This window comes from Colletotrichum fioriniae (assembly GCF_027942845.1).
Source record: "Colletotrichum fioriniae strain IMI 355084 chromosome Unknown scaffold_4, whole genome shotgun sequence".
Lineage (NCBI taxonomy): Eukaryota > Fungi > Ascomycota > Sordariomycetes > Glomerellales > Glomerellaceae > Colletotrichum > Colletotrichum fioriniae.
The window spans coordinates 2,168,751-2,195,087 of record NW_027076840.1 but is presented as its reverse complement, the minus strand read 5'-3'; the positions used below and the strand labels follow the sequence as shown (position 1 = coordinate 2,195,087).

The 26,337-nt window shown below is 53.1% G+C and overlaps 3 protein-coding genes across 3 annotated transcripts; 2 read left to right on the top strand and 1 right to left on the bottom strand.

The window, feature by feature from the left end:
- Positions 1-8,409: 8,409 nt before the first annotated feature.
- On the top strand, positions 8,410-9,189 carry N0V96_004434 (uncharacterized protein; the record flags this gene model as incomplete). The annotated part of the gene is made up of 3 exons (XM_053188503.2): positions 8,410-8,413; positions 8,472-8,832; positions 8,889-9,189. The coding sequence occupies 3 exons, from the start codon at positions 8,410-8,412 to the stop codon at positions 9,187-9,189; spliced, it is 666 nt and encodes a 221-aa protein (XP_053054465.1).
- A 3,172-nt stretch (positions 9,190-12,361) lies between these two features.
- Positions 12,362-17,229, bottom strand: GDB1 (bifunctional 4-alpha-glucanotransferase/amylo-alpha-1,6-glucosidase; the record flags this gene model as incomplete). The annotated part of the gene is made up of 3 exons (XM_053188501.2): positions 12,362-12,469; positions 12,520-16,903; positions 17,000-17,229. The coding sequence occupies 3 exons, from the start codon at positions 17,227-17,229 to the stop codon at positions 12,362-12,364; spliced, it is 4,722 nt and encodes a 1,573-aa protein (XP_053054463.2).
- A 6,979-nt stretch (positions 17,230-24,208) lies between these two features.
- GPD1 (glycerol-3-phosphate dehydrogenase) lies at positions 24,209-25,605 on the top strand (the record flags this gene model as incomplete). The annotated part of the gene is made up of 2 exons (XM_053188500.1): positions 24,209-24,267; positions 24,384-25,605. 2 exons carry the CDS (start codon positions 24,209-24,211, stop codon positions 25,603-25,605), a joined length of 1,281 nt encoding a protein of 426 aa, XP_053054462.1.
- Between the last annotated feature and the right edge of the window lie 732 nt (positions 25,606-26,337).

Here is a 26,337-nt window from a genome sequence, read left to right as displayed (position 1 = left end):
GCTTGCTGTCAGCTCAATAAGGGTCTGATAACGGAATCAAACTTACGACATGCTTACGACATACGGTATCTGATTAAAAAACAGCATCTCCCAAGAGCACCGTCAGGCCGTCGTCCCTTGGTTGTTCATGTGGTAGTGAAACACTCTTCAAATTCTCCGCAAAGCTGCCTAGCATAATTTTGCAGACGGCAAGTGACTTATGTTTGCGTGTAGTCGTGGCCCAGGTGACCGCAAATTGCTAGAGAAATTCACAGGTTTAGACATGGAGTCTTCGACAAGCTTAGGTACCAAAGTTTTCCATGTCTTATCCTATCAAATGCTAGATGGCGTTAGTAAATTCCTCCGCAGTCTTTCTCCAACTTTGATTTTATTTCTGAATTATCCATAGGCAGATTTAAGGGAAATGAGGTCGGATAGATGTACGATTTGCTATTACCTGTGCTCTTAGGGCAGTATGTATGCGTATACTGCCGCTATATAGCAGTCGATAGTATATCCTGGCGAATGCAGTCCTCGTGTGATCATCACTCTGGACGCGAAGATCGTTCAGAGTCCATAGAAGAATCAGAACCCAGTGGATTGACTGCAAGTTGTGAACGATAGACAGAATTCTACCACTCAAGTGCCTTGGGCAATGCTAGCCCGACTGGAAAAGGCCATCGACAAACTTGAGTCGGCAATCCGTGTCGAGGCATTCGGCAACCATCGACAAAAATTCTCAACCCGATCCTCTCTACACGGACCATTCGATTTTCGCTAGAAGTTGCATTTCAGCCAGCCCAACCATCGGTTCATCGCAGGAGCTGAGCTATCTCCGTCACGATTATCCCTTTTTTTCTCAGGCCAAAAGTTCCAATGCATCGAGAAACCCGGTAAAAGCTTCTCTCACGGGCCACAAGCAAAACGTAGAAGGCTCATCCTCCAGCTCGCTTCCCGAATGTCTCTGAATCGACTGTTGTGGCTGCTAGCCTCTGCCGTCTTCGGGATGCCTCATCCCCATTCTCACAGACCAACGAGCGCCACATTTCGCCTGCCATGGATTTTCGTGTCTTCAAAGCCATGTGGCCGCAGTCGTACGAGCACGTGGCACCGACCCCTGAGGGGCTGAACGGTTTCCTTCCAGAACTTCTTCCGTGGAGAACAAGAAGAGATTAGCAGAGTGGTGTGTACGAGAAGTCTCTCGGCTACCCTTGGCGTTATCTTGCGAGAAAGAGGCTTGCTCCTCTTTAATTCTCTTGCTGCGTTGTGTAGTTGTGGCTTGATGGGCAGTGGTCTGACGGATGATGCTTGGCTTGAAGCTTGGTCGCACCTGTATGTCGTGTACCACGCTGAAGGATCTCATGTCTCAGGGCAAGGTCTGGGGCTTCGGGCAGGGGAGGAGCAATAGAATGGGCAATCGACGATGGCCACTGTTGAGCCGTTTGTTTTTGTCTCCAACAAGGCTAATCATTTTTCTCCTACTTCTCAGACTACCTTCGGTCTCCCCGATTGGACCGATGGAGCGTCTACTGTCTCGACTGATGGAAGATTGAAGGTGTCACGACATGGAGGGTGAGATACCGAAACTTTCCGTGCCGCTTCAAGGTGAATCACGATCTTCCGGCCGAGATGACGCTCGCGTTCCTGGCACGTCGCTCATCTGGAGGGTTCGATGCCTTTCACGTCTGAGGTTTATTGACTCGAGTGATGTCGTCCCACGTCGCTCTGCCAAGGTGTCACTATCCCGGTGAATCGACGGGGGCCACGGTTGAACTTCCGGACACGTCAGAACGATCGTCAGGGGCAGGCAAGGAAATTCTTCTGCCAAGCGTAACTGTTTCGAGATATGTCAATTTTGTATCTCGTGGTATTTCCCTGGTGTGTATGCTGTTCACCGCCTTGGCTGTTCTACGATCAGCATTGGATTTACGTGATTACCACGCAGACTATTCGTGGTATCCCGCGCAACTGCAAGCCTATGAAGGCAGTAAGTGAAGAAGTACAACAGATAATAGACCGGGCGCAATTAATAGATCATCATATCGATGCAATCGCCCTTCATACCCGGACCCAAGCCATGCAGTCCATGTCGGACACAGAGATGTAGCTAGCCGCGGAAGAGACTAGGTCGACCCCAGGGCCCGGCTTCCGGTCACAACAACACGGGTGGGTCACTACAAGTCTACGGCAGTCCTGATTCTATCGAATCGCGTATCCTTCCGAAGAGGAGCAACTGGTCCCAAGATGTTGGTCGAGAATGCAGGTCTGCCCGAGCTTTCCCACTCCGGCTCCTAGCCCCTCCCTGGGTGCGCAAAGGTACATGTAGTTCCGAGCGCATGTCTCGGACGAAAAACGAGGCCAATATTTCCTTCTTCTTGTGTTCGACGGCGGCGATGTGCAGCTGCACTATGCCGCGCGGGCGTCTTCGGCGGGAGGTGGGTGCGTGCCGGGTTGTCTTTGCGGATGATACTGAGACATTACAACGTGGGAAGAGTCCCACGAGTGGCAGGTATGAGGAGCAGGGTGTTGATGCTCCGGAGATGTTGACATGCTTAGAATTTAGTGGTGGCCTTTGCGAAGACTTGGGAGCACTTGCCCATAGAGAAAGAAAGAGATCTTATCGTTGGGGGCAGGAAATGGACTGTCTTGTCCTCTGTGGGACATGGTATGAACAATGCGTGAAGAGAGGACTCGACTCCTAAGTCAACGTTTAAGTTCCCGGCTTTTTTCACATTCACATGTTGATATTCAATCCTTACGCAATAATCTGGCAACCTGCGAGGGGAAGGAAAACACTAGCATGAAAAACACTAGCGCAGTGCAACACCACAAGTCGTACTTGTGCTCACACACTTGACACTTCTCATGGGGCCGCACAGTAACCCATGCGGTTGCGATACTGAAGCGGTTCCTGAATCCGTCGGGCAGCCTCCTTGACAAAGTATGTGCCACTGGTGGCGTATCGAGGCCTTGGCTAGACGTGACTTTTCGAGCATCTTGTGGGTGATTATTGTAATCCTCAATAGGATTAATCATTGGTTTGAGCTGATGAACGATGTGAAGGATATCCACGCTGGTGAAAGAAGAGTATAAAAAGAGGCTGGCACCTCACAAGTTGGTGATCAGAGGATGAAGAGACATCACAGACATAACTTGGATCATCATCTTCTATTGAACTTTGACAACTCACACATAAGAGTATCTTTCAGAGTACATTACGAAAGACAAGATGGGCAAGCACACCTCCAAGCAGTCTTCCTCGAAGCCCAAGAGTAAAACCCTCCCGGTCCTCAAAACCCAGAGACCATAACTGACTGAACCCTCCACCTGCTAGGCTCCGGCAGTAGGGCAGCCAATGGACAGAGCTCCTCCTCGTCCAGTACCGTCCCTGTTGACCGATCGCTCGGCAGGAGCCAAACGACAACAACGACCACGGGGACTCAAGACAGTCTCATGGATATGTGGCTGACGGAGTCATTCCATCAGGGGCCGTTCCACAACATCGCCGAGGTGACGGCGGCCGGATCGGCGGCGGGGCAGGCTAACGGACGTCAGGGGTCCGGGGCCTCGGCGACGTGCGCCTCGTCCCGGCCGCAGCAGCAGCAGCCGCGCTGAAGTACTGCATGGTACTTCATGGAGATCCTGGTCTGGCGAGGGAACTTTTCTAGTTTGTTGTTATTCAAAAAGTCCCGCCATTGGATCAACGTATCCTGTTTTCTATTCTGTCACCTCTCTTCACTTCAATGATAGACTTAGATGCACTTTGCAATAAACATCTTCGCCCGCGACTAGTCAAAAGAGCCTCTCGATTCTCTACCCCGCGCATCATCGTGGAGATGAAGGGGTCCAAAATCCGTGCGTGCAATGCCAGAAGACACAGAGGGCTATGACTGGCTTGGTGTCATGGCTTGGCGATGGAAGTTGGGATGCGGCTTGTGAAGAAGACAGTGGATTCGGGCTAAAGTTTCATGAGGCTGATGAGGAACTCTGAGAGATTGAGGTCAAGGTGGCTGAGAATGGCGCGCTTTGATTAGCGTCATCAGCACCGACTTGACCAAGTTGTGCAGCATAAGTTGCCATTAAGCAACAAGTCCTCATAATAAGTACTATTCCGTCCAAACATGTAAACCCAAAACATGAAGACAGAGTTCCGAAGCCGTAATACCTAATCCTCTTCTTCGGGACCCGCGAACGCAAAATGCCAAGAGAATCTTCGTATTTTGCTTTTTTCGGTTCTTCCCCTACCCTTTTGCTTGGCTGTTGGCCCTATTCGGCACTCGTTCCCTCGGACGCATCCGGGCAAGCGTGCCGAGCCCAACGGCGCAGCTTGGCAAGGCCTCCCAAGGACCCAAAGCTCAGATGGAGACGTCATGCAAGTTGCATTTGCGGCTGTCACCCGCGGGCTGCAAGCAGGCGGCCAAGAGGCTTGGGAAGCACCTGGAAAGTCTCTTGAGAAGTTAAGAGAGGTTGGACACAAAGTGCGGAATGTTGGGGAGGATTGTAGTTGAGTGAATACCCGGGTAACCCTGAGGATGTGTGTGCTGTCCCGATGTGTGTGTGTGACTTGCGAATTCGATAGTCTGGAGTTTGAGTGTCAAGTTTGGATTTTTGGCGAGATTGAAGTGTTGCAGCGGTGGTCGTAAGCTGACTGTGAGCCGAATTATTTTTGGGGATGGGCGAGGAATTTGTCCGGGGTTCAATTTCCCTAGGACACAAGCTTCGACTTATGTCAGCGGCACAAGTCGACGAGATGAGGTCAGCAGAATACGTACTCTCTGTACAGTGTTGCTTTTCATTTTCACTCTCACACTTACTCTCACTCTCACCTCTCGCCTGACTCTCAAGAGTCTCAACCGTCTCAACCGTCTCAACCATCTGAATTGTTTTACTGGTCCATTGGTCCAGGCTAGCCTTTGTTCACCCTTCCCTGTCGGCGAGGGACAGCAAAAAGCATAAGCATAAAAGCAGAAATGAGACGGGCAGCCTACATGACGTCAAACCCCCCAAATCAGAAGGCCGCTATACGCAGTAAGCTTTGACCGAAATTAATTGGCAGCGGACGATGGGCACTGTTTTTGGTTTCACGCAGAAATGAGTTTTCTCTTGAGTGTTCGCGGTTGCTTGTGTTCCCCAGGTTCGCCCCCCCAAAGCGAGCCAAACCTAGCGCGACCATCGAGTCTAAAGAGGAGGGAAGGGAAAATCCTTCGAAGTAACAGATCTCTCTCTGATGTGCACTAACTGTCCATGTTTTGCGTTGAGATCGCTTCGCTTCGTCTTCCAACATCGGCCCCCTTCTCCACGTGGATGCGCCTCCGCTCTCCATCCATCGAGAGAGGGTCGAGAATCCACCCCTTTTGCGCCTCAGTTTCAGTGGTCTTTAAGAGTGTTCTGGCAGGGAGGGCGGCACCATGGGCAGTACTGTATGAGACTTGAGTATCCGTAAATGTGTGCGGTAGTTGGACGGTGGAGAAGGGGCTTCAAGGGGCGATGATTTTTTGTTTATTTGCAAGGGGGTAGCAAGGGAAAGGAGACGAAAGAGTGGAAGACAACTGCAACACAGCGATGAGAATGTCACTGAATGATTGACTGAGAAGTGTTTGCAGCATACGCTGATCGCTGGATGCAGGGCCGCTGAGACAGAGAAACAACTGTTTGGGTCCTAGAAGACCCTCTCTTGAAGTCTTCCTTCAATCCTCGCCCAGTCGATCAATCATTCTCTGACTTCCGCTCCCGCTTTCTGCAGAGTTCCCAATCCATTTGTTCTCGACCAGTCCACTTTGTCCCTGACGAGCTTTCCTCCACAAAATTCCTGTAGAAAGATTGGAAAGCGAATGACTAGATGGGCATAGCGCGCCCCCCTCACGCGTAACCCAGCCACCCCCTGCACCACTCTACTCTTTCCGTCCTTCCGTCTTGTCACTCTGGAGTCTGTTGTCTCGAGCAAGAGACGGAGGGAGGAAAACCAAGACGGAGAGCTAAACGCTATAACGGTTGATAACGGTTGACAGCATCGAGAGCTAGTAAGTATGAGCTGGAGGTTGGCGCACCTTTTCAGCTTTTGTTATTGACGCCTCGTGCAACACGCGCGACACCTTTGTTGACCGGGGCCTTTGTTCCCTTCCTAGACACCTAGATTGTGTGATTGTGTCTAGCAAGGTATTGTCCGCGTTTTTACAACCACAAAGAAGAGTCTGGTGGCAGGGAACGCAGTTGACAGGACAGCAAGCCAAGCGAACGCCCTGTGCCGCAGAGGTGCCGTGATGGTGTCTTCGATAGCCAAGTCTTCTTTTTTTTTCCCCAGATGGCTGGCTCTGCCGTAAAGTGTGCCCAGCTCGCTCGGCCGGCCCGGGTAGCTCGACTCTTTAGCTGGCTGGCGCTGCACAGCCCGGTTTGTGCTCTTCCATCATCGATATTGGGGTCCGGGGGACCAATCAGTCAGAGACATACGCGGCAAGGTCAGTGAGTTGATGAGCATCACGGACTCCCGTGTTACGTACATCAGACTGCAGGAAGTGTCAGCAAATGGAAGTCCGGATACGTGAGAGAGAGAATTACGATGAGAGCAAGATATGGGCTGGCGACAGCAAGTTCAAGAGAAGAAAAAGACTGCAAGCAAGTTGTGACCGAGCCTTCCGAGCTACGTACAGCGGGACGAACTCCCCATGAAGATGCCACCATTCAGGCACCCATGAATACGGTACTCCGTACAGAATACGGTACTCAGCAGAGGAGGGGAGCCACAACCTAAACCTGAAGATGCAGCAACCCTTGTCCCGCCCTCGATCAGGGACCGGACTGCTTTTCGCAGCTCGCTAGAGGGGAAACGCTGGTCAAGCTGGAACCCCGGACCCAGTTTCTAACCCAGCCGGTGGCCAGTGGTCCGTCGAGTTGACGAGGAGCCCGTCGTTCCCGCAGCGCTTCCCTTGCTTTCAGCGTAGCAAGGCCCCGGTGATCGTTAGTGTTTCCCCTCTTGGGCCCGTCGACAGTGTGTGTTGTCACTGTGGTTAGTGCCAAGTTTGTGTTCGTTGTTGAGCGTCGTGCTGTGCTATGCTGAGATGTGGAAGTAGTGGAAGTGGTGGTGCCGTGGATGATGGATGGATGGAGGATGGGGGGGATGCAGGCGCTGTTTAGCCGTTTGCTGGGGCTGGCGCTTCTGCATCCGCAGGCCAGGACGAGCCGGGAAATGTACTTGTGCACTCATACTGAAAGTGGTAGCAATGGAGGTACCGCCCCTGGGTCGTACCATCCCATCGATCCATCGCCCGTCCTTGACCGGGTGTCTTACCGCGCATTTCTTGCTTTTTCGCCCTGTCGATTTCTCCCAATTGCCCATAATCCATCGGCTCTGCCATCCAAATTCAGTCCCGTCATCAATTCTCCGTTTCCCTCATCTTGTCTCCTTCTCACCACCTTTCCTCCCTTCCGCTTCCTTTTCCTGTTCGTCACCTTCACTTTTGCCAAATATCCGACACCTTTCAACAAACCACGACCAACCCGGCCCCCGTCTACTACTTCTCTCCTCTTCCCTTCTCTTATCCACCTCTCCACACACTCGCTTCGTCACTACAACAAGGAGAAACAAGGAGAAGCCTCGAACGCCGTCAACCGTGCCGACCGACATCGTCAAGCTTCACGCACTCGACGTTCCCTTCCCGATTATCGTCACTCGCTTGCACCACCTCGCCCCTGGCCGACCAACGTACAAACGACGTAAAAATCCATTTCAAAGTCCACTGGAACACCGCTTCCAGGACCCATCCTACGCATACGAGAATCTCGCTTGCTCCAAATATCTACGCCCCATCCTCCGAAGCCCGAGCCGACCGAACGCTGGTGACAAACACCCGCAATCGTTAAATTCACGCTTCCTCGACGTGACGAACCAAACCTCGAAATTATCAAAAAGGACTCGCGCATACGCACGAAATCTCTCCCGGAGATTTTAGAACTTGGCTCTCCTGCATCTCAACGCACATTACGACGTTTTGAGGCAATCTGTGCGGCAGAACCTGGGACGGCAGCTGGACCTGGCTCAACCTCGACCGACTTGGGACGAAAACCACACGCTGACGTGCATATCCGCCAACGGCATTGTTCAAAACTGGGGATTTTTTCGCTGCGAACAAATTCAATTTACGAATTCACCGCTTCCAACAGTGCATCGCATTCCTCTCCGGCCGCCAACCGTCTGGGCTTGACTCGCTGGATTGTGCTCAATTTCGCACTCGTGCCACCCGACGTGTCTTGGACCACCGCAATAAGGAGGGAATACCTACCATCGATTGCTTCCAACGTCTCCGCATTCCAACCACTTGTTTTGGCCGCAACGGCTGACAAGTTGCCTACTTCTCCCCGAATTCCTTCCCCTTTTTCCATCTTCAACGCTCCATCTCTTCCCTTCCCCTCCAACGACTCGCCAACGCCGTCAAGATGTGTAAGTGACATTTCAGCAACCTTGGACAACAAGAGCCCCCTTACTAAACATCATGCAGCTGGCCTTTCAACAACGATTATGCCCTTTGCGCAGTTGCCCGCGTGCGCTGTGAACTGTGGCCCCCTCTACGACGCCAACGGCGCCTGTGTTCCTCCTGCCGTCGCGGCGGCTGATGCCAACACCTACGACAGATGTTTCTGTAGCCAGGGTGTTTTACAAGCCTTCTCAACAGCCGCCGGTGGTGTCTGCCCCGCTGCTGGATGTGACGACGCTGGCTTTAGCAGTATTCAGGGATGGTACACTTCATTCTGTAACTCCGTCACGGGCGGCGCTGCCACCGCATCTTCGTCCTCGGCAGGATCTACCTCAACAAGCGGAGCTTCAAAAGGTTCCTCCAACAGCGGAAATGGCGGCGATTGGTGAGACTATTCCCAGAGCATTGCGTTCCCGGCTATCGCTAACCTGAGTAATCTAGGCTCTCTAACCACTGGAGATGGGTCGTCATGCTTGTAATCCTCGTTGTTGCCATTGCTGGCATCTGGGTTGGCGCTTGCATCTGGCGCCGACGCTACCTCCGCCGCAAGGACCGCATGTACGAGCTCGGCAAGCACGCACACAAGGGACCCAGCGGCATCATCGCTGGTTCAGGTGTCAATGTCAACCAAGCTGGTATCGTCAACTCTCCCGGCCAATTTATGCCCGGCCCGCCGCCGGCTGTATACGATGAGAAGCCCCCCAAGGAGAAGAAGAAGTGGGTCGTCAACGAGCGGACATAGAAGTGTGACTTTGGTAGACATGTTGTGCGGCATCACTCTTCATCACTATCTCTCAACGGCTTAACGAGACGGCGTTCACATATTTCACGGCATTGGTGTTTGGACATTCACACATACTTGTTCCCAGGCAATACTTGCTCTCTTTTTTTTTCTTTCCTTTGGTCATTGATTAGGCGTACGGCTGGAAACAATGGAGGATTCTGTCGTTGGACATGAGCAGCATTGGTGGTCCTGGTTTTTGACAGTGAAACCACGCAATCAAAAAGGGCGGGTTTGAAGGGGTGGAAACAGGCCGATGGCAGGAGACCCCCAGTCTCGCATCTGCGTAACAGAAGCGGCCTGTTTCCCTTGGGCCCCGGGAGGAATGTCCTTTGAAGACAGGCCCCGGAAAGCGGGAGGACTCGTGTAGTCAGCTTAGCATCATCCAAAACCAAATGATAATTTCTTATACCTGTTCACAACCACAGCCACTGAAACGCTTTACACCAAGGGCACCAGCAATGTTTTGTTTTGCAACTTTAACTGGCTCGATGCCGATATCCCGTGCTTGTATGCGTAAGCTTTTTTCTTTTCCAATACCCTGCCAGAAGGTGTTATCCACAATCATGAGGCTTGTCTAGGCGGGTCGATCAAACAGTGTGCCATGTGGGCGCAGAGGTCCTGGCACCTGCAGGATGTTTCGCAGGCATCAATCACTATGCAACATTCAATGGTCATTCCTCGTCATTGGTTTATCACAGGCACGGATCTTGGAGCTTGTGTGTGGGATGATGATCGTTATGCTGCTCGGTATACTTTACACCCTGAAAGAATTCTTCGCCATGCGTTTTCGAGCTCTGATATTCGATCAACGGGCCCAATCGCTGGTACCAATTGGCATTCGAGATGATCAGACTCTACAGGTAGGTTAGGCGAGATACGTTGAGGAGTGGAAACTTATTCTGCGACGAAAGAGAGCTAGAGGAAATGGGATGCGATATAACTGCCATTTAGATTGGCATTATGCTTACAGTCTTTCCTTTCATGTCTTGCCAACATAACAACCCCAGGATTTCTTGATATCTTTGGTCAGAACAAGGCTATGGAAGAGAATTATCGGTATACATGGTGTTCCAGGGTAGGTATATCAACCTTCGGGTTCCTCCTCCATTCACTTCCTGGAATATGGGGTTCTGGCTCTCGTCCAGAATACATTGAACACGGACAGGTAAATGTTTCCCACATTTAGAAAAAGGTTCTAGCCGGATACATGATCTGCGAATGAAAGTCCCCGGCAATGATCATGTAACGGGATGTCTTTTGCATATACAATAGGTCCCAATCGAGACTTCTTCCAGACGTGGACACCGATTCAACGGCGACAGGCACGCGAGCTCAAATTAGAGGCGCACTCCTTCATTCGCGCACGTGTGGGAAAAGGCTGACACGAGGTATACCAAACGCCATCGGCAAGGTCGATCTGGCCACCAACTATCAAGGTACATGTGCCCCAACATGAAGTCCAGTCCGCTCCGATTATCAAAGAATCCCCGACCGACTGGACTTCCCCAAGCTCCCCAGCTCCCAACTACCAGCGCACAGACACTCTGCATGTCTTTGATATACAAGACAAAGACATCCCAAGAGATCTCTGATTTCTCTCGTCTACTCGTACATAAAGTACATACCTAGGTAGCAAAGCTGACTCTATCATCATCCTTCCAACAATCGTTCTACCGCATCCCCGTATTCTGCAATCATGGCCGATGAACCGACACCTGACCTCCCAGCCCACCGCATCCCCACAGACAGAGATACAAACTCCCCATTCTGGACCGAGGACCTTCCCCCTCTTGAGGAACACACAAAAAGACTATTCGTAGACTACGCAAAGATCCCAGAGAATTTGCTTCAAGAGCATCTTCAAGAAGCAGTAGGCCGGCCCTTTTTCTCACTTCTCAAACTCACACTCACACTCACACTCACGTTCCCTCCTCCTCTTCAGCTTCCTGACCCTCATATCTCCTTCCTTCGTTCCTTACCTCCCCAGCATCATCAACGTAGCTACTCCAACTAACCCACAACCTTTTTCTCCTAAGCGCAAGAAAGCATGGAACGACTGTCCCTACCCATGCATAGGCCTCTGGCTCTTCCTCAAGCTCCAACTCCGAAACAACAAGGAATTCGACGAGGCGGTACGGCGTACGCAAGAAGGCGAGAATCTCCTCGACTTTGGATGCGCCATTGGCCAGGATCTACGTAGTCTGGTGCGTCTATCCTTTCCCACAGCCCGTCTACCATAAAGAAGAATCAACTTACACACCCAAACCTACCCAGGTCCACGCAGGTTCACCCCCACAAACCCTCCACGGCATAGACCTAACCTCCTCCTTCTTCCCCGCCGGCAAATCACTCTTCAACGACCACCTCACCCCAATAACCTTCCTCCAAGCAAACGCCCTCTCCCCGCCCTCGACACTCCCCTCCTCCTGGCTACGAAAATTCTCCATCATCACAGCAAACTACGTCTAGCACTGCTTCGACATCGCAGACCAAGAAACCTACGCCACCTTCCTCCTAGCTTTACTATCAGGAAAACCAAACGACCTAATCTTCGGCCGCACGGCGGGCACGACGGAGGGCGAGGCGCGGAGGGAGGAGATGCACAAGGGCCAGAGGCTGTATCGGCACACGGAAGCGAGCTTCGTCGAGTTTTGGACGAGGGTGGCGGCTCAGCATGGGAGGAGGGCGAGGGTCGAGACGTGGGTTGATGATGTTCCTGCTTTTGAGCTTAGGGGCGAGGGGATGGAGAGGTTTGAACCTGTCAAGAATCTCATGTATTCGATTCGGTTTGAGTGAGGTGTTTCGACAGATATTCAGGACGCGTGAAGGGTACACCAAGGCCGGGGTCATGGCTCGTCGTGTACTGGAACCACGCAACATCTACAAGTGTGACGGAAGGGAAAAAGAAAACGCAAGTCAGGTGAAACCATTCTAGGTTATTAATGCAGTCTATCTATATACCATTAAACGCGTGTCGTGTTCGGATCCAAAAAATCAACAAAGTTCAAACTGCTTTTGATCGGGCCCAGGGTGTCTTTTCTGCATCATCCGCGTGGAAACTCTCAAAGCGCCTAACTAATTTGAATACGGTCCCCAGTAGGAGTTATTAGTTTTCGCAACGTCGAATCATTTACTTGGTCCTTACAGGTAAGGCGATCTTGGCTTTGTCGCTCTGCTCCTCAGCCGCATCCATGTACAAGTCAATCAGACAACCGGCAGACCACGCTTGAGTGGGGCACTGTGGTCTGTTAGCAAGCGAACCACAGTTTACAATAGGAAACAACTTACAGAGTCGGGGCAATCTTCGCCATCCTTCTGCGTCAGTTCCGCAAGTCCGGCCCAAACGCTTTCCCGGATCATCTGCTTGCAGCCCATAAGTCTCCGCGTGACTTGCTGGAAGGCCTCGATGCGTCCAGCCTGGTCACCTCTTCTGGCGAGGTCAAACTTGAGCAAGGCACGAAGGAAGAAACCAGTAGGCCAGAGCCATTCCGGGCCCTGGTGGTAGTTTCGTCCCTTGCTAGTGGCGAAGTCTTCGCTGTCTTCGCTGTTGCGGTAGTACGGCCTGTAGTTGAGATCGGCGGGGTCGAGTGTTGCCATGCCCGTAGGCCCACGGATGGATTTGTCAGCTACCAAGAGGGCGTGTAGCGCATGCGCGGGATCGAAGAGCTCGGGTGCCGCGCACATGGCGATGGGGAAGTTGGCACGCAGTTGATAATCTTCGTACTCCTTGCCGGACTTGTACAAGTCCTTGTAGATACCACGGCGATTAATGACCTGAGGGTTGACGTCGTACTTGGTGTCTTCCTCAGAAGAAAGAGGAACCCAGTAGCACCGCTCAAAGTTGTCGCGAATCAGGTTGGCCCACTCTCTGTGAGAAATTGTCGACTCGTCTGCCTTCTTCACGGACGAATACTGGTACTTGCCTTGCTGGTTGAGCGATGCCACCCACTTCAGAGTGCTGTAAAGAAGACCAGTGATCTCAATGGCAGCGCCGTCACGGGGTGTGCCGGGAACACCCTTGGATCCAGCCTTTTCGCTTTCGCCCATCTTGTCCATCCATGTACCGCAGTTGTTCTGGTTACCGCCAAAGATGATGCCAGTATCCCAGTCAGTCTTGATGGAAATGTTAAAGCCATTGTCACTCATCTGTGAGTCGATCGAGGGACCAGCATTGGCCTCCCGGAAGGACATGCCAGATGCGTGTCTCTGTAGCGCTTCCTGGATGATATCCTCGATGGTGCTCTCCTGGGAATAGGTGCGGGAGTCATCGACATCGAACCAGGTGTCGTCGTAAGGCAGGAAGCGCCTCTTGACCTTCTCCTGGAGCAGGTCCAGTCCATTGGGTGCGAACTTTGTGTAGTCTTGGATGCACTGAAGGAAGAACCAGATGGAATCGCGAGAGTTGTAACGCGGCAAAGCTCCACTGCTGAGCAGGTTGGGAATCATGCCGTGCTTCAGCACACTGGCAAAGGCAAGAATGTGCTCCTTTGCCTCGTCGAAACGGCCGGTGCCAAGGTAGAGACCACGGAGTGAGATGAAGACATCACGTCCCCAGCATCTCGCCCATTCGACGGCAAAGTGAGGCAGGCCGGCAGCCAACGATGGGACCAGCTTCTTGGGCCACAGAGATCCAGATTTAACCAGGCCAGTCTCTTGCACACTGACCATGGCAAGACTTTGGAGGAACCATTGTCCTTCACGAACGTTGTCGTTCATAAGTTCAAGACCGCGCTCCCACGAGGCAGTGTACAAGGTGCGCAGAACGAGGCCGAAGTATCTCGGCAGCAAGAAACTCGGGATCTTGCGAATAGCATCGAACCGCTCCTTCAACCAAACGGCGGGCTTCTCCAGGTTTTCAAAGTCGGGAGTCTTGCTGATGCGCTCCAGGCGTCCGACAATGTAATCCAGAGCCCATTGGCCGTCACGGAGATTCTGGCACAGAGGATGAGCAAGGTTGTTGTCCCGGATGATATCCTTCAAAAGACTCCACCATCCTTGAAGACCGGCATAGACGAGCTTGCCGTAGCCCGGGATCTCGTAGCAGCCATCGTTGCCACCGCTTCCATCACGTTCCTCGGCCTCACATCGGTAGAGCAGGAAGTTGAGGTCCACCAGGTTCAGGTTCTCAACCGCGGATCTGGCACCCGAAGTGACGTAGTTGTCAAGACCCGATGAGTGCTCAGCTGCCGGGATCCATGTCTCGAAAAGAGCAATGCTACCAGGAGGGAACTTGTCGCGCACGGTAATGATGGTGTCGTCGCCCTTGACCTCCATGCGAACGCCGGGGACATCTACAACGCGGCTAGGCAGGCCACGCAGCAGCTTCTTGTCGTCCAAGGCCTCCTTGCGAGCCTCGTCGCTTGCATCCACCTCGAGCATCCAGCTGCCAAGATGACGGGCTTTGGTGCCTCCGAGGTGTACCGCGTTGAAAGCGCCGTTGCCATTGCCGTAGCCAGGGAAAGCAGTGTGGGCAATCAGGAAGTACCCCTTTCTCGACTCGGGATGGACTCTGTGCACGGTGATGTACTGATCCTCATGGTGGATATGAGTCTCGTCGTATCCGTCCTTGCCCATGAGAGTGTGGATCTGATTCAAGAGCTTCTTGATGCCCCCAATGCCGTTTCCGCCGCCACCGACCTTAACAGGCTTGGAGGATGACTCGGACGTGTACAGCCTAGTCTCGTTGACGAGGTCAACAAGCTTGGGGTAGATCTCATCGTAACCCATGACACTGCCTGTCGCACTTGCGCACATGTTGACAAGAGCAGCGTTGGGTAGGGTGTCGCGAGCATCACGCTTCTGAGCCGGGGTCTCGTTGTCGTGAGTGCAGTCCATGAAGAGGGCCTGAACTGGTACAGGCTTGATCCTCCGGATGATCTCTCGCGAGGATGGGCTGCTCCCATTGAGTAGGTCGCTGCCTTCATTGGCCGGGCTCATGGGGCTCATTGGAGACTTGGGGTCTGCCTTTGAAATCTCGTCAACTTCGAGGCTTCCAATGGGACGACCACCGTGCTTATGAACCAGGCGACTGAGCTCTCCAGTACTCCATGCTTGCATGGCCTCGCGGATCAAAGCACTCAGACCCAGCCTCTTCACGAAGACGTAGTCCATCTCCTCGGAGCCAGAGAACAGCTCTGCGACAACGTACAGATCCGGTCGGACTCGGCGTGCCTCATCCAGAATGTGCTCGGCAACATGGATTGGTGTAGAGTGGCAATTGTCAATGCGGAAACCGGCGAAGTACTTGGCGAGCATACGAGCATACTTGGTCATGAACTCCCACAGGAAAGGACTGTCTGAGGGGCCCTTGCCGTAGCGGAGCTTGACGCAGTCGCCCCAGACAATGACCTCGCGCCTCAGATATACGCGAGAATCCGGGCCGGCGTTGTCAACCAAGGCGTTGCCGCCCCAGACCCAACCATTGTTAACCAAGACATTCTCCTCAGGCTTGTTCTTGGCCGTGGTATCGTTCTTGGGCAGACGGGTGAAGTAGGTCTCGATGAGAGGGAACTCCTTGTTGATGGGGCCCATACGCGGGCCATGCTCATCAAGTCGGCAGTACTTAATACGGTTGAACAGCTGCTGCAGGATCTCGCTGAGCTCGTTGTCATACTCTTTGTAGAACGGCAGGTTGATCTCGTCGAGAATAGACACCAACTTTGACTTGGCTGCCGCCTTTGTCGGGCCGCCACCCTCTTCACCCTCGTAGCGTCCAAAGATGGTGGACAGAAGTCCAGAAGCCACCTTGGGATCGACCTTTCTCCTGAACCTCTCGCCCATGCGGTCACCGCCCTGAAGGCCGTTCTTGATGAGGAAGTCGGCCTGGTCTTTGAGAGATGCGTCTTTCAGTCCCGTCACGTTTGCGTCGCCAGTGGTGTCTTGCGGTAGGGTGGTGCTGCCGGCAACCCAAGCCTCCAAGCCAGCCTCAACGTCGCGCTCAACGTCAATGGCGTAGTATTCCCAGAGGCGAATCTCAGAGATCACCTGCTTCTTGATGGCGTCCATAATCTTGATGAGGTCATCGTCGCTCTTCACCTCGGTGGGAAGCCCAAGCTTCTCAAGGTTCTCGCTAAGCTCCAACAGCTTCGAGTCCAGCAGCCACGCCGACTCTAGCCAAGGTGCCGTGACCAAGTTGTATCCGGCATCCGGGTGATCTTGTAGCCACGCGGTGTTGTGTGCCGTGTGATTAAGGACAATGTCGGTCAAACTAAGGAGGGAATACTGCTTTTCTAAGCTCTCCACCAAGCCCTTGATATCTTTCTCGCCGGCGGGGAAGCATTCGGGATCCCAGCCCAATTGATCGTACAAGCTGTATGGGGAATTAGAAGCACCGCGAACCTGCAGCGGGGTAAAGTGAATCATGTTGTAGCCGCGATCGCTAATACCGCGTAGATGCTTTTCCCAGTCGCCTGGGTATTTGCCCATAAACTTGCTAATGACTGAAAAGATGGACAGAGCGGGCAATGGCAGCGGGCGGCCATCGAGACTGAGACGCGGGGCGACATCGATGTAGTAGAGGGGCGTCTTTTTGTTGGTGGCGCCGGTCTGAGGAGTCGAGTCGAGCTCCTCTGCGAGTTCTGGCAGCTCCGCATAGGTGGTGTAGAAGGCGTAGGCGCCGGCCTGGAAGATGGGAATGGAGATTTCAATCGTGCGATTGAAGTCGGGTTTCAGTCTAGAAAACGCATTAGTCGCGAGCTACACACACGATCACAAGCCAGAAACTGGACAATGGCAATTAGGAGCAGTGGAAGCCGTAGAGGAAGCTTACTTGAACTCGCGAAACTGATCTCTGTGAAACTCGGCGCCCTGCTCTGGAATGTTGACCCACAGACTGCCATGGCGACAGATAGATGAGGTACCCTCGATTGCAAAGCGAATTGTTACAGGATCGTTTGTCTTTGGGGCGAGATAGATGTATTCGCCGGCGACCTGAGGCGAGCCATCGTCGTTGAGGGGGAGGAGGTATACTTCGTTGGATACCATGGTTTTCGGGACCATTTGCGTAGGTTGTAGGAGGCAGCTTTCGTGCCCCGCGGACAGATCGGCGACGTGGGTATCAATGAGGGCGAGGTCGAGGACGGTGCCTGGGGACGACGGGCAGCAAGCTGTGGCCGTGGACCGTGAACCTTGGGCGTGGATGGGGCCTGTAGACGACCTGGACGTGGGAGAGAGCGCACTGGCTTATGCGGAGACGATTCCGGCCAGAAAAAGAATGGGCCGGCTGCTGGGGTTTGAGCGAGGGTGAAGACGCAGCTGGATGGAGCGAGTGGCAATTGCAGGTTGCAATTGATCGAGAGGCGACAGAGACGGAGGAGAGATGACTCGACGAGAAGATGAACAGGCCGGGGGCCTCGAGGATTAACGCGCTGCTGGAGGAGGTGGAATAGATGAAGGTGCTCGGAAGAGAAGAAGTTTGAAGAGTGTGTGGGAGAGAAGGAGGAGGAAAAGGAAAACACGGCCGAGGACGGTGACGATATGACGGACTGGGCCAGAAAGAGAGACAGCACCATCAGCTTAGCTCAGGTACCTGGCCTCGCTTTCCCAACAGCTCCCAGTCCGGCCGGTCTTCTCAGGTACCTTAATTACTTCTCTTGTACCACGGTACGGCAGGGAAGATCAGGAAGGGCAAGGTATGGCGGGGTTTTGCTACGCTCTTTTCTCTAGGTGCTTATTTTCTTTCCTAGGCCAAGGTAACAAAGCTCACCTCAATAATTCCAAGAGCTCAGCAAAGCAGCAGAAGATCCAACGGAAAATCAGGCCAATCCAAGGCACGGAAAGCAAATCATGGTGCCGGGGGTTGCGGAAGCTCTGGTCAAAGTGCGAGGAAGCGCTGGATTCCCATGTATCCCGTGTTAGTGCTGAGAGCTCTGCTTGGCCATCTCGCCTACTTCTCTCCAACACAGCTACGAGGAAAGGAAGATTGGACGAGATTTTGGAGCCTCACCTCATCTCGAGGTACCTATCCAGCTATGCCTGGACTCCAGGTGCATTTGTCAACCTCGTCAACCCATGTCGGCTGCAAGAGCTTCCATTGCCAGTCAGTTCAAGCAGCCAGAGGAACGAAGAAAAAAAAGTCTCCAGTGAACAGAGACTCGAGAGACAGGCGGGGGGCGGGGCAACCATGTATCTGTCCACCAGCAGCATGCGGAGAAGGTACATCCATGGATACCATCGCCCGCAGCAAACCCGCAATTGTCAAAGCTGCCAAAATTCAAAAATTGACGGGCACGGCAAACATGGGAATGTTTGGCAGCGCCCGAACCGGATAGCTTCGGCGGGGACAGCACAGAGGCTCGCACGCTTGGTGGGGTCTACCATGCTGCTCTAGACGCCCTAGCGGAGTTTGGTCTTAGCGCTGCGCCGGTCGTGGGCCGCCATCGCGATCCTCGAGATTCCAGACCACTGTCGACACTGAGAATTCCCACTCTTTGGGTGTTTCTCGGATCGTGATGCAGAGAGACTGGTGTGAGTTGGCCAGTGAAAAGCCAGCCTGTGTGACAGTGGCCCAGTGCGACGAGTGTTCCATATCGTGTGTGCAACAAACTTGAGCGGTAACCGGGGGGTTTAATGTCGCATGCCGGGGATGGAGACTCGGATTGAGACGAGACTGGAAGAGCACCTCATGGCAGGCCGCATCAGAGATGAGAGACTAGGCCAGGCTAGACTAGACCGGGATCAAGGCAGAGGGAGGAGTTCGACAGAAGTAACCCATGCTCAATTTTCCTTAGAGTATCATCGTCGTGTCCCAACGGTTTGTAACGCAAAAGTTTGTCTTGTCGAGATGTCTCCTTAGACCATCGCAAAGATCCTGAAGATATTCTCTGCATGGCTTGCCGGCGGGGGTCTACATTCGATTTGGCTTGAAGCATTGGGCTGGCATTGGGCTGGCATTGGCAGTGAGGCTCGCTCGTATGAGGGTGCTGGGAATCCTTTGAGCAACTATGATCTGACTCGGAAGCTGAGCGATTCTCGGCGCATGCTGCGGTCCACGTCGATGTGCACCAACTAAGGCAGGCCCTAGTATGATCTGATGCGTCTGCTATGCCGTATCTCGCTGAAGACCTTCGCCCTCCTTTTTGTTATCTTTCATTTCCTTGAGTCCCGTCACTGGAGTAAAGAGTACGAGAAGTGGACAGAAATGAAGAAATCGGACGAAGAAAAAAAATGGAAGGCCAGAGTCAGAAAGAGCTCCTTCCCAGCACCCAAAAGAAAGTGACGTCACCAGCTGTTCTTCCGCATCAGCTCTAGCGGCTCGCCTTGCTGCACAGACGCGGTTTCATGCCCCTCCTTCCTTTCCCTTCCCCTGCCATCTTGCACCTTCCTTGCTCTTTCCGGAAAGATAGCTCCAGCTCAGCTCCCAACGCACAATCCGGCAACCACCACCCTCCCGTGCTCCTCTTGCCCTCGCCCGTGCCTTCCTCCTCCCGCCCTTCTGAGGTGCTGGCAGCCTGTCGCGCCGTTCCATTTCCTGGTTTGCTCTTGCTGATCAGCAACCAGCGTTCCTCGTGCCTGCCTTCCATGTGCCTCGTGCCTGTCCAATTGACTTTCCGTGCCTGAATATCACCCGTCGCAACGCGACATCGAATTCTTCATTTCCCATCCTTCACCTCCATACACCGTCCTCCCCGAGTTAAGTATTTCTTCCTGGCTCCTCCTTCTTACAACCTTCTCCCGCGACTGGTCCACGTCTTCATTCTTTTGCAGATGCTATGGAGCCGACACCGCTTTTTCCCTCCCATGTCTCCTTCTCCCGCCATGACGTACCTCATGCAAGACGCCCTTAGTGCTCATCTCTTATATGAGCCTAGCCCTTCCGCCCCCTGTAACTAGAGATAGCCTCACCGGCCGTTGCGCGAGATAGCCAGGCTGCCAGGGTGGCTTGGCCAGTCTCCTTCTTAACGTGGCTAGACAACATGGATTGTGTTGTTCGCTACCATCGTGCCTCGCTATTCAATAGCGGTCGACCGCTTGAAGTCTCAAACTTAATGTAGGAGAGGCTGGTCTTATTGTTCATGCTAGGCGGCTTTGACCAAGGCCTTGTTCCATCGGCAGATTGGTCTTTATGTGTATCATGGTGTCCTGAATGCAACAAAGCCGTGATAGAATCAGATGTATACAATGAGTAAAGGAGCTTAGATTTTTGGATTCGAATAAGAGCTATGACTCCCCATGCCCATTCATCAAAAAATTGCCTACGCCCCCAGGATGAACAGACATCGTGTAGGACTACCGAAGCGCCAAGCGGCTAAAGCAGTCTCGACTTGAGCCAGTTCAACTGGAGCTGGAGTGCTTGATGTTGGAGTTTTCCACTTTGCCTATCCAGCTATCTACATACGGGCTGAAAGGAAGCAGAGTTATGCCCAAACTGCAATATACAACCTGTCCGAAGGCGAATATCTACCAATATGATTTGAGGTGTAACTAGAGGGGTATCGCAGACTCTGGCCTCCGGTATCACCCAAGGCTAGTGGTTCTCCACCACTTCAGGGACGGCATACAAGGCATGTCAGTAGAGGTGTGATCTCTTTGGAATCTGGGGACCATGAAGATTCAAACATTACGTCCCCTGGTACACAAGTGCCCCTCTTCCCATACAAAGTCGCTCAATGCATTTGTACCAAGGAAGCAAGTCAGTGTATTTACATGGTCCAACGGCAAGGTGATTTGTTTACACGTACTCGATATTCGCCGGACAAGTCGATTATTGGGTCAAGGGAGCTCACGTCGCGTTAGAAGCAGTAGTGACGGAGACCTCTTCGGGTCTACGCCACGGCTAGAACCGCGTACTTGTTCCGGTAGTGCGTGCGGGTGTCTCACACCCCATCAGCATGTCTAAAAACAACATGCCCGTCTGCGTCCTCTGCGGGGGTTTCTCAGCTACTATTCAAGTCGAGAACTGACCCAACGGCAGCTGCTCCTTACGATAGGTCATAGACCAACGCCTCGTAGCTCCCTAACTCTGAAGGACTTGGGTGACGGGAAAATTATCATCAAGCTGGAAACGAGCTCATTTCATGGAAGAAGTAGTCCTCAGCGATTCACCAAAAAGTTGGTGTAAGTTGGCCATAGATAGAGTCTAATGATGACTGACGTGTGGACAAGGCCCTCCTCGGAGCCAACTCCGGGGTACCTGAAGGACACGGCAGGTGGGCGAAAGTGATTAATGAGACCTTATTGTAGCGCCACATGCGGTCTACCCTCAGTAGACATGGTGAGAATACTAAGCCCGCGATATGTCGGTCTTCCTTTTCCCGCTATTGACGTGAGTTTCTTCCCATCGCCTCGCACGATAGTAAATTACAGCTCTCGGTTAATCTTTGTGGGTCCTAGAGCAGAATCATTCGGTTCGGACGCGTGCTTTCGAACTATTACACTTTAGTTGGTGCCAAATGACTCTTGTCAGGTGCATCTCTTCTTGGTCCGAATCCTCCATTGATAATAGGATTGAGACATTGCAGACGAGAAGAGGAAGCATGATCTTGATTCATCTCCCCCTTTTCCTTAGAGTTTACTGTTACAACGTGGCGTTCAGGCCAGATTGCTATGCAAAGACAATAAAACTACCCCGTGACGTGGCCACCAGGCTATGAACGTAGACGGAGCTTCTTCGGAGCATTTGCACTGTGTGAACCACTGGTTGAAGTCAACGGGATATCGTGTTTGCTCCGAGCTCGATGGACAGGTTTCAGCCAATTGAGCGTAAGTTTGGGCATATCTGCTCATCCATGTAGCAACAGCTATGGGCGCCGGTCAGGACTCACTAGTCTCAGCCTGGCATACTCCATCAAGCTATGAGCAAAGGAGTTCCTTGCTTCTGCATGAACGGCTGCTCCCCGGGAGTATATTTGCTTCGGAAAGGAACAAAATGACGTATGTTGGTTGCAGACATGCTACTCCAAGCCTTCTAGAAACATCCGTAGCTTCACTCATTGATCATCTACGTTTCTGGATGTAGACGGGTGTAGAGTCATAAAGCAGAGCAGCCATAGAGACAGAGATGTGACGCCTTTGCATCAAGATGCCAAACGTTGAGAGAGTCTCAATTAAAGAGCCACGGTCATGGAACAATAGCTTTGTTAGAAATGACCTTTGGAGAACCCAGCCACATGTCAATCGTCGCGGAAAATCGTCACAAAGCCGCAGATGCTCGAGAGAGACAACAACGGCAGTACCATGCCACATTGAGGCAAGGCGGCAAATCAGATGCCACTCGGGAGGAAGGGGCAATTGAGTTTAGCGACGGCGGTCCGGGGTTAGGTGGCGAACGGGATGGTAGTAGTATAGATGGGATGCCTGGCGTCTGCCGCGGCGCGGCCACAACCGCACGCCGCGTTGCCGCGACATCTCGTGATTGTGTCAATGAGGAAACGGCAGAGACATTTGAGGAAACCCGAGCTTCGTTGACGTTGACCTGCGTGGCTCCATGCGACGATCGGCATCGTGGGCTAACGATTGACACCCGCGGTCGGGATTCAGGCACGCCGTACGCCGCGCGACGTTGACAGACAGGTGAAGAAACGAAAGTGAAATGACGAGCAGCCATTTTGGCATGTGATTTCCCATCTATGGACCCTGGCAGTGGGGGGGCGAAGTGGGAAGATTGGAGTGCCAATGGTGCATTGCATCTAATCTTGGATCGTTTTTATTTGTTTGGGTCCCCGCCCAAGAGGAATCCACTTTTGGACTCAAACATTGGAACTGTGGACACGGGGAGGCGGAGGCAGCGGGAACAATTGATAGGGACGGTGGGGTGAAAAGCAATTTGTTGGCTTTTTTTTGTCTTGTGACAGCCGAGCTCTGGACTCGATGGGGAGACCACCATGGAGACGATGGGGACTGATAGAGGGAAGTTGACTCGCCGTTTTCACGATACAAACAAACGTGCAAATGTCAGGTTCACGGGCCCCGACTTGCCTCGGTCAGGGCCGGAGGAGGCGGAGTGTCCGGCCGAGGCTCCCCCGGTGATCAGGAACCTTCGTCCGCCCGGGCCAACTCAGCGCTCAGCTCGGGCCTGCCTGCCCAAGAGAGTGTGAACAGACAGCAACTGCCAAAGATGGACCGACAAGAAAAAATTATTAGGGAAGGGGACCGCCGACTCGGCCTCAACCCCCTGACATTTCGTTGAGCGACTATACCCAGTTGGGAAAGCGGTCACGACTGCTGCCGCGACCCTGCTGGTCCGGATGTGCGTCATGCTGGTTCTCAACACTGCCGCTGGGCAGGAACACCCCGGCACCTTACCAAGGTAGAGTTGAGCTGACTGCGGATTTCAACTGCAATTGGTCGCAGCTTCCCTCATATAACGGGGATGAAACTGGGGTTACTCGCGGCGATAGTTGTGGTGGCAGGAGCAAACCGACACCAAAATGCAACAAAAGTAAGTGCGGTGGTGGGCGTTGGTGGATTCCCGGAAAGATTCAAAGACACTGTGACTGAAGTGGGCAACCAGGATAGCTGGAGACAGACAGGGGGAGGAAAGATGGAGGGGCAAAACTACATGCTGAGCTGCACCCTTTTTTTTTTTCTTTCTCTTTTCTGCCATCTGCTGCTCACTGCTAATCAATTGCTTTTGCTTCTTGCTGCTGCTGCCGCGCTTCTATTCGTGACCGCCGAGTGACCCTCCCCAGGACCCGTGAACCAAGACAAGACACGACACGCACGACACACACCGAAAGAAGAGCCGATGCCGATACCTGTCTGGACCCTCCCTTACCGTAGCTGTCTTACCTGAACTTCCCGACTTTACCCTTCCTCCACTTGACCTACCTTACCCTTGGGCCTTACCGTACCTCACCTTACGGATACTTCCTCCAAGGTCCCGGGCAGTACTTATTTAGATAACCTTCACCCCCTCCTTTTGGCGCGTTTCCTACCTTACCCTCTTGCTCCACTGTACCTCATGCTTTTCAGACTGCGTCCTGTTGTTTCCATCGCCAGAAGCAGCTTTCCCATACGACGATTCAACTCCACATCCACAATGGCTTCTCTCGGGGTAGAGAAGAAACACAAGGTGACCGTCGTGGGCTCCGGTAACTGGTGAGCCAGCATCTCTCATGCACCCCAATATCTCTTATCGCGAACCCCATAGCTTCCTTCCACATAGCTTCCACCGCATCGACCTGCTGAACAGATACTAACATGACCGAACCCAGGGGCTCAACCATTTCCAAGATCGTTGCCGAAAACACAAAGGCCTTCCCCGACCTGTTCGAAGAAGATGTGCACATGTGGGTGTACGAGGAGGATGTCACTCTCGACTCGACATCCCCTTACTACGATACCTCCCTCGGCGAGAAGCCCCAAAAGTTGACCACCGTCATCAACAAATACCACGAGAACACAAAATACCTGCCCGGTATCAAGCTCCCCCACAACATCATCGCGAACCCCTCCCTGCAGGACGCCGTCAAGGATTCCACCATCCTCATCTTCAATCTTCCCCACCAGTTTATCGGCAATGTCTGCAAGCAGCTCAACGGTCACATCCTGCCCTTTGCTCGCGGCATCTCCTGCATCAAGGGCGTCAACGTCTCCGACGACGGCGTCTCCCTTTTCTCTGAATGGATCGGTGACGGCCTCGGCATCTACTGCGGTGCCCTCTCCGGCGCCAACATTGCCTCCGAAATCGCCGCCGAGAAGTGGTCCGAGACCACCGTCGCCTACGACCCCCCGCCCATGGATAACTCGCGCGCCCCGACTCCGCGTGCCACCTCCCCGAACCCCAACGTCAACGGCGGCAACGGCCTCGCGCCCCTGACACCCGTTGACATGCAGCACAAGGACGCCCGCGGCCGCACCTCCAAGACGAAGCTCACCGCCGTACCCGCCGAGTACCCGCCCCTGGACCACCAGATCTTCAAGCACCTCTTCCACCGCCCCTACTTCCACGTCCGCATGGTCTCCGACGTCGCCGGTGTCTCTCTGGGCGGCGCCCTGAAGAACATTGTTGCGCTGGCTGCCGGCTTCGTCGACGGTCGCGGCTGGGGTGACAACGCCAAGGCCGCCATCATGCGCGTGGGTCTGTTGGAGATGGTTAACTTTGGAAAGGAATTCTTTGGTCAGACGGTGCACACGGGGACGTTCACCGAGGAGTCGGCCGGCGTGGCGGATTTGATTACCTCGTGCAGTGGTGGCAGAAACTTCAAGTGCGCCAGGATGGCCGTGGCCGAGGGGTTGAGCGTGCAAGAAATTGAGAAACGCGAGTTGAACGGTCAGCTGCTCCAGGGTACGAGCACGGCGCAGGAGGTCAACAGCTTTTTGAAGGCGAGGGGCCAGGAGAAGCACTACCCTCTCTTTACCGCCGTGCACGGCATTCTCGAGGGACGATACAGCGTCGACGATATCCCGACCTTAGTGTCTACTTCGGAGAACTGAGGTCTATGTGGTGGGAATCTGAGATCTTAAAAAAGGCATGTGGACAATGCGGAACATTATTGATCGTGGCGGAATGAGATCCAACGACACGTTGGCGTGTGGGTGTATGGGGTAGAGGGCCCGGAGTCTTTGGTTTTTGATTTTTGAAAGACGTATGTTGATATCCCTGGATCATTTACCGCAGTGGCATGGTGTGAAGGAACGGATTTAGACAGGTTAAGCAATGACACACATTGTTCTGGTCAATCTTGTGGTCCGTGATAGTGAAATTTTCCTTCGTCCTTTCCTTCATATACCCGTCCAAGTCCATTCCGGTCACCAGCCAGCAGGCGCCCGTCTAGGTCGACGGGTCAGGTCAAACTGGCTGGCTGGTGGAGTGGTTCATGGTCAACAAATGCAAATTCTCAACGCCGACCAGCCTACTCGACGACAGGCTTAGCGAGTACCCGAGTCCGAATCCCAGCATGAGCACCATAATTATCGCCAAGAGATGTAGCCACACCGGTGGTGAACTCTTTTTGTTTTTCCAATGTCTGGTCATATATCACTTTGGACCTACTCGTCGTTTTCTGATGGAGGAATATATATATAAGATGTAGTTAGATCCTATCAAACGTGATTCTCTGTGTATATCCCTGAAATACCATTCCAAGTACATTCTCAATCCATATTCTCAAGTAATCCCATCTTCTCCTCATCACCACAACCAGCACGTCCCCTCCACGACCTCCC